General features: G+C 51.3%; 1 protein-coding gene across 1 annotated transcript; it reads left to right on the forward strand.

Moving 5' to 3' along the window:
• Positions 1-571: 571 nt before the first annotated feature.
• Positions 572-3,131, forward strand: LST1 (leukocyte specific transcript 1). Its single transcript, XM_012734432.1, has 5 exons — positions 572-661; positions 1,025-1,126; positions 1,405-1,427; positions 1,968-2,121; positions 3,050-3,131. Exons 1-4 carry the CDS (start codon positions 643-645, stop codon positions 2,091-2,093), a joined length of 270 nt encoding a protein of 89 aa, XP_012589886.1. The 5' UTR covers positions 572-642; the 3' UTR covers positions 2,094-2,121; positions 3,050-3,131.
• The last annotated feature ends 5,187 nt before the right edge of the window (positions 3,132-8,318 follow it).

An 8,318-nucleotide genomic window follows, 5' to 3' on the forward strand; every position in this document is an offset into this window, starting at 1 on the left:
AGCAGGAAGTGCCTAAGGGAAGTTCAGCCACCTCAGATACTTTTCCACACTCCCATTTCAGTCACAGAAGTATTTGTGGAAAGTGGATCTCCACAAGCAGTTAACCCAGGGTTCTGCTCTTTCACTACTTCTGGGACTCAGGAAGCCCAAGTAGCCATGGAAAACAACCTCCCCCATTTTCCCACCTGTTTCCACACACTCCAGACCTTGACTGCTTTTCTTCCTCCTCCATCAATCAGCCCCTTCACCACAACCTAGAAAGATGCAGTGCTGGAAAGGCACCTACGAACCACTTGGTTAGCCTGGGGTGGGTGCTGGGGCTGGACTGAGGTGCCCTCAACCCCCAACACTGCCACTTCTGGCCTGGATGTCTTCATAGAGTCTGGGCTTCAGTCTTGGGTTCCTGACCAAGGAAATGAGGTAACATGTTGTTGCAGGAACTTGCAGTAATGCACGGAAAGTGTCCAGCTGAAGGTTGGCACATAAGTGAGGCTCCACAGCCTGGGACCAATTGTAACGGGGGACCCATAGTTTACAGATGAGGAACTTGGGGCACGTGACTGTCCCAGGCCGGATAGCCTGGTAGAACAGAGGTGAGGCTTCCTGACGTGCAGGTCAGGCTTCAGTCCCCAACTAACAGAAATGAGTGAAGAAAATGCAGGTGGGTTGTGGGTGCCCAGGGAGCAGTGGGTGGAAAGTGGTATGGACTTTGTGGTGTGGAAAGTGGTCCAGGTCTCTCAGGGCCAGCTGGTAGATGTGGGCAAGGGATGCCGCAGGAGACCTAGCGGCGTCAGAGGGTGGCGGGGAGCCTCTGAGGGGTGCGCAGTGTATGTGAGGTAACCTGTGAAAGACAGGCACCTCCCTCAGGGGGTGAGGTCACAAGGTCTGGGATGAAGACTTTTGAGAATATGTCTTTCTGCCTCAAACTATTGGAGATGGGAGCCAAGATATGCATGCCACTCAGGAGCAGGGGGTAGTTGGAGAGGGAATTGAGCCATCTCTGACCGACTGCTTTTCCTTACAGACACAAAGTCATACCTGATTTATGGGAGCTTTGGACTGGGAGGGCTCCTGCTCTTGATCGTGGTCATTCTGTCCATCTCTTTGTGTCGGCTCCATCAGAGAGGTGAGCCTCGAGTCCCCCTCATTTGCCCACAGCAGTTGCCCTTACCCACACCCTCTCCCAGAAGTCCCCATCAATCCCGACATGCCCAGGGTGAGGAAGGTGGTGAAGTCAGGTGGGAGGGGGCAGGGGAGAGTGTCCACAGAGGCAGTGGTCCAGGCTGTGGCCACGGGCACCACGGGAAACCTGCAGGTGAGGAAACACCCTGAGGGTGGGGAGCACTCCTTGGGGCTGCAGGAGCCAGTGAGGAGGACCATGCTAAGCTGCTGCTTTTCTTCCAGTGAAGAGGCTGGAGCTGAACAGGGTGAGTCTGGGAAAAGGGCAGGGAGTGACTGGGTGACAGGAGGGAGACAGGGGAGCAAGAGAAGACAGAAAACAGGAACATGAGTGAGTCAGAGAAAATGAGAGGCAGAAGAGAAAATGAGAATTGGTGTAGAGCTACAAGGGGGGATTACACAGAAAAGAGAGGAGGAAGTGAGAAAGACAGAGCCGGAAGAATAAGAAACTTAGAGAACAATAGACACGGGAAAATGAGAGAGGAACCACGAGAAAAGTTAAGGGGGAGAGAATAAGAATGAGCCATGGGGAGTGAGTGAGAGAGACAGAGAAAGGGCAGTGAGAGACCAGAATAGAGCAGTGTTTAGGCCAGAAGGAGGAAGAGGAAGAAGAGGAGGAAGGGAAGGGAAGAAAGGGAGGGGAGGGGAGAAGAGAGGGAAACAGAGAAAGCTAAGCAGGGGAGAATGAATAAGCAGTGAGGTAAGAGTGTGGGGGCGGGGCAAAAAGTCCCAGGGGAGGATGGTGGGAGCAGGCTCCTGGGTGACCGTCACCTCCTGTCTGGCTCCAGGCCCAGCTCTCGGAGCAGGAGCTACACTATGCATCCCTGCAGAGGCTGCCCAGCAGCGAAAGAGAAGGCTCCAAAGAGGACGCCAGCGCCGACTACGCTTGCATTGCCAATAACAAACCCACCTGAGAACCCTGAATCGCCTCCCTCAGCGCAGGTGGGCGGTCAGCACTGTCCTGTGGTTCATCCAGTAAAGACCGTGGTCTTGCCACCTTCTGTGTCTCAGGGTTCTCAGTTCATCTCCAGCCCCCCACCAATATGGCCACCAACAAAACTGAAACGACTGGCCTTCCTTCCCGCCCGGGCTCAAGCCTTGATTTGCTAAGTGAAGAAGGGTCATTAGGGACTGGAACTCCCCTGGAGGCCTGGAAAGAGCATGTTCATGTGTGTGGGCAGCTGAGAAGCAGGACCGGTCAGATCTGCTGTAGCTCATCTCTCAGGAGAATCAGGCTGGAATTTCTGAACCAAGAGGGATGGGTGGGTGGAGTCCCACGAGAGTCCTAGAATGGGGTCTGGGTCGCTCTTAAAGAAGTCCCCTCACTGGGCCTTTCTGGGTCAGAACTGGTATAGGGAGAGTTGAGTCAGGACAATCCAGGCCGGGCCACATTAGGGCATCTGGAAATTAGTGAAGGATATATAGATTCATGAAAAAGAAAGCGTGGTGGTTTTTATTGGGGTCTCATGAAAAGAGTGTGCTCACTGGGGCTGGGAATGGCCACCCAAGGCGTGTTCCCATGACAGTGGCCTGTGGGACAGCCTTCTTCTCTTCTGGATCCCTGCCTCCTCCTTTAGCTCCCTCCTCCCCCCCTTTCCCATCTCAGCCCCTCCCGCCATTGCCCTGGTAACAGATGGCCGCTGCCCAAGGCCACAGAGAGAAAGCAGTAGGCACAGCAGGTCCCCATAGGCAGAGGACTGCAGTAGCTGCTAGCTTAGGGGGTCCTGCACCCGTGGCTGCTGGAGAGCAAGGAGTTGGTAAAGGACCAGGGGAGATGCTGGCTCAGGGAGGGCCCACGTGGAGGAGGTCCCAGGGAGGAACACTTCACTTCCAGGGACATCTCCAGGAACCTGTCTTTCTCCACCACCAGCAGTCCCAGTTCCTGTTTCAAAACCGAGATCCAGCAACTCTGCCCTGCACTACACTGCGGCATCACAGACTCTGGGTCCCAGATGTGCAGCACGGCCTGGTGGTCATGCAGGAAGCGGGGAGAGGCCAGAGGAGGCAGGCCTCCTTCCCTGGGGCCACCCTGTCCTGGTACCACCTGACGGAACCACAGCTGGCATTGAAGGAGCAGGCCCAGAAGGCAGTGGCGCCCTCCTGGGTATGATCTCAGGAGGCTGGGACACCCAGAGAACAGAACACTGGATCCTGGCAGCAGAGAGAAGGCCCAGAGAAATACCCCCAAAGAGAAAAGGCAAGGGAGCTTGCAGGAGAATACCCCAATTGTCCCTCCACCGTCGGAGGACCCAGAGGGACAAGCCCTTTGGATTCTTCATTAAACCTCATTAAACCCCTTTTCTTTTTTTCCTTTTTAAGATTTATTTATTTATTTATACAGAACTGAGGTATAAGCCAGAGGTGCAGGGGCGGTGAGAGGCTTCACCAGAGACAGAGTGGAGAGCACAACAGGCAGATCCATGAAGTACACTGCTGAGGGGAGCAGCGGGCGGGTCAGGAGAGGTCTGCCACGCCACGTGGGTCACCTCTAGGGCGGAGATTGAACTCGCACTGAAGTGGCTGTGGCTAGCTTACAGTGCTGAGTCCTAACCCGTTGCATCACTGGGGAGGGCCAAACCCCTTTTCTTACCAACCTAACTTTTTTTTTTTTTTTTTTTTTGCATGGAACTGGGATACAGGCCAGAGGGGCAGGGGCGGTGAGAATGGAGAGCAAGCAGGCAGATTTATTGAAATACATGGCTGAGGGGAGCAGCAGGTGATATAGGAGAGTTCCGCTGGGCCAGGTGCTTCAGCTCCCTGGTGGGGGAACTCAAGCCATGGTAGTGATAGTGCTGAGACTTAACCCCTAGGCCATCAGGGAGGTCCCCAACCTAATTTATTAACATCTTTTATTAAAGTTCGTTTTCAAGTTCGTTCCTACAACATCCCTTCCCCCGCGGTCGCTCTCTGCCTGTGTGCTGGTGCTCCAGTTCACCATCTTGCTGAAGTTTAAACTGCCGATGCAGCTGAAGCTCACTAATGAATGTGGCTGCCAAAGTAACTGATGTCATTAATTACATTATTGCATATATTAATTGAGAACTAACAGCATTCTGTAATAATAGTCCCCTTTTCACTTTGCTTTTTGTTAGTATTAATAATTACAATTCAAATGAAGACATGGCTATAATTGATTAAGATCCCTATTTAACTTATCCACATTGATGTTAAACCATCTGTTAAAGCTCCTGATTAAATTCATAGTTAGTGACATGTATATGTCATTCTTCTATTTTAGTGGCTCTCAAATTTGAGTCTGTTAATAAGAATCACCTGGAAGTGTTGGTTAAAACAGATGCCTGGGCCTCACCCCCAGTGTTTACTATTTTTATTCAGTGGATTGGAGTGGGGCCTGAGAATGTATACCCTGGTGATGCTAAAACTGATGTTAAATCTTCTGGTCTGGAGTCCACATGGTATTTAGTTAATGAACACGTCTGAGCGTTAAGGCATTTCATTTAATTAAATTCAGTTTCACTAAAAAACTTATCTGAGTTTTAATTAGATCTCCTAAACTCCTAATTATATTCAGACCCTAGATAATAAGCTTTGTTTAATAGGCTTATTAAACTCATCAAATTAAAAGTGACCCCTTAAAAATAATTGACCCCTCCCTTGAATCCTTTCCTTACTTCAAGTCATTTTCACTGGTTCCTTCAATTTTATCTTACTTGGAAAGCAGGGTGAAGAGTTCTGGGGTGGAAGCTGAAGAGTGCCCTCCCAGGGGACATCACCAAGGCACACAGAATCAGCTTTATGGGGGAGTCCACTCGAGTCAGCTTGATGGAGAGTCCCCGTCCACTCCCACTCTCCCACCCTTGACACTCACCCAGGGTTCATTGCTCAGTCCCCACTGAGCCTGCTTCCCTAGGGCATTTATGTCCCACCCTCCCACCCCCCAGCCCACATCCTTTGGGGTCCTGGGAGAAAACCCTGCCGTCTGGACAGTCATCGATAAGCATGAGCAACAGCATCCTGGTCATGGGGGAGGGTGTCACAGTGGGAGGGGAGCAAGGGCAAGAGCGGAAGAAGAAACAAAACCCACTGCTTGTGGTCAGGTCTCAGGTCACCAGATGGGGGTGGGGAGCATCCTGTGACCCAGGACTCACACATCACTTGCCCAGCACCGCGAGCGCCAGGCACCTTGGGCATCAAATAATGAGCCCGGAGGAGAAAGGATGCTGCAGAAGGCAAGGTATGGATGGATTGCTAGGTGATGGGGGCCTTGCGTGCACAGGTTGTCTGAAGGCAAGAATGGAGCTTAGGTGGCTGGTAACCCACGGAGAGGGTGGGAGGATCAGACCAGGATGTGGTTCTGAATTCAAGAAGACCTGACTCCTCTCAGCAGAAACCACTAAAAGCCTGGTGGACCCCTCGAGCTGACCTATTTCCCTCCTTGCAATTGCAGAATAGCGCCCCCCACCCCCGCCACACACACATCTTCCCTAGACCCACTGACTGGGGTAGAAGCACAGTGAGGGCAGTGGATGGAGACGTTTGAACTCATTCACATTATAGCTCCACGAAGAAAATACACTGCTGAAAGAGGTCTGGTTCTCTGGGCACATTCTACACTCACAAGTCACCCCCTAGTAAATCCGCTTGTTTAATGTGTTATTCACTATTTAACAATTACAGAACAACCACAGGGTACCCATTCCGTGAAATGTATCTTTACAGGCACAGAAGAAAGGAGCTGCGTGGATCACTATGGCTCAGTGTTGAAGGGGATCAGAACCCTCTGCATGCATCACACGTCCCCAGCACACAACAGAATACAGAAAAGGAGTAGTGGAACACTCTGGGGGAGGCATGCAGCCCCCCCCCCTCACTCTTTCTGGCCCCTTGTATATTAACCCTTATTTTTCCTTTGTGTTGTGTTTCCTGCTCTTGCTCAATACTGCACACTGCAATTCCTGCCTTCACTGCAAGGATTGGAGCTTTTGTTTTGAAGAAGCAGTAAAGAATACCTGCTTGGATCAGGCTGGGGTTTAGTGGCAACTCCCCCGCAAATAGTTACATAATCTTGAACAGGTTACCTAGCCTCTCTGAACCACCTAGACAACCACACATGCCACACAACCTAGGAAGGACTGAGTCAGCCACTCTCTATCCCTGAGGTTGAGGCGACTGCTTATCAGCCACCTTGCGGGTAGGATGTGGATGGAGGTCCCGTGGCAAGACGCGTGCTGCCCCCTGGTGGCAATAGCGCACGAGGAAGGGTTCATTATAGCTTGTGCCAGGTCCTTTTCATTGCCTCCTCCAATCAGCACCCCACTCCCACTCCAGAGAGTTAATGTAGGGAAAACCGCCTCTTGTACTCAATTACGAGAAATCCCGCAGTTTGGGGGTGGGGGTGGGGATTAGCATGGGCTACTCCACACTTTTTCACAGTGCCCGCTCATTCTCAAAACAATGCTCCTGGTCTCAGGGAGCAGTGCAGTTTAGAGGTCCAATCGGCCTGAGGTAGAATCCTGGTTCCACCACTCACCCATCTGTAAAACGGGAGTTACACCTGTCAACTTGGCCCCATGGACTGGAGGATCAGTGCCTGTTAACCCCCAGCTTCTCCCCAGACCTGGGTGCCGAACTCAGCTGCACTTGAACTCAGGTTGTCTTGCTCACGTCACCTCTTTAAGATTTCCAGTACCCAAAAATGTGACTTCCAAAGACAGTACTGGAATTTGTTTTTTAAGTCCACCTAGAATAACTGGTATGGATTCTTTTAAAAGAAATCTGAGCCCCAGGGCCTCCCTGGTGGTGTAAGAGGTTAAAGTGCAGCACTGTAAAGCTGTCCACAGTCACTGCAGCATGAGTTCCATCCTCAGCCAGGTAGGTGACCCACAGGGCCCAGCAGACCTCTCTTGTCTCACCTGCTGCTCCCCTCAGCAGTGTATTTCAGACAATCTCCCTACTCTGTCTCTACAAAACCCCTCCAGACCTCTGACCTGTACCTCAGTTCTTGTATGCATAAATAAATATATATTTTATAAAAAAAAAAATCTGAGGCCCTCCCTGGTGGTGCAGCGGGTTAAAGCACTGCACTGAGAAGCTAAAGCCACTTCTGCATGAGTTCGATTCCGGCCTGCCCTGGAGGTGACCACATGGCGCGGCAGACCTCTCCTGACCCGCCCGCTGCTCCCCTCAGCAGTGTACTTCATCGATCTGCCTGTTCTGCTCCCCACTCTGTCTCTGGTGAAGCCTCTCACCGTCCCTGAGCCTCTGGCCTGTACCCCAGTTCTGTATGAACAAATAAATAAATCTTTAAAAAAAAAATCTGAGACCCTATAGAGAACTTTCCTCAGAACCAAGACTGCTATGCTAACCAGCTCAGTGGACACAAGGATGGAATTTTTTTTCTTAAGGTTTTATTTTTATTTATTTATGCATATAAGAACTCTGGTTGTAGGCCAGAGGTGTGGGGCATGGCAGGATTCACCACAGAGTGGGGAGCAGAACAAGTGGGTCTACTGAAATACACTGCTGGAGCAGTGGGCAACACAGGAGATGTCTGCTGTATCATGTGGGTCAGCTCCTTGGCCAGAGATTGCCAGCAGCGACTGATGATATCTTTACAGCACTGAGACTTTAACCCCTGTGCCATAAGGGAGACCAATTTTTCAAAACAAATTTTGACCAAGGAGCCTCCCTGGCAGCCTAAGGGTTAAGTCTCAGCTCTACAGCTGAGCTCCCCAACCAGGGATCTAACCCACATATGGCACAGCAGACCTCAACTATCTCACCTGCTGCTTCCCTTAGCTATTCATTTCAGTAAAATCTGCCTGTGCTGCTCCCCACTCTGTTGCTGCTGATTCCTCTCATTCCCCGCACCTCTGGCCTACACCCTAGTTCTTCTATGCAAAAAAGAAAAGAGGTTTGGCCCTCCCTGATGGCGCAGCGGGTTAAAGCACAGCACAAAGAAGCTTAAGCCACTTCTGCATGAGTTCGATCCCGCCTGCCCCAAGGAGATCCACATGACGTGGCAGACCTCTCCTGACCCGCCCACTGCTCCCCTCAGCAGTGTACTTCGTAGATCTGCCTGTTCTGCTCCCCGCTCTGTCCCTGGTGAAGCCTCTCACCCTCCGCATCTCTGGCCTGTACCCCAGTTCTGTACAAATAAATAAATAAATCTTTAAAAA

This window comes from Condylura cristata, unplaced genomic scaffold, assembly GCF_000260355.1.
Source record: "Condylura cristata isolate star-nosed mole 26May11 unplaced genomic scaffold, ConCri1.0 scaffold00055, whole genome shotgun sequence".
Lineage (NCBI taxonomy): Eukaryota > Metazoa > Chordata > Mammalia > Eulipotyphla > Talpidae > Condylura > Condylura cristata.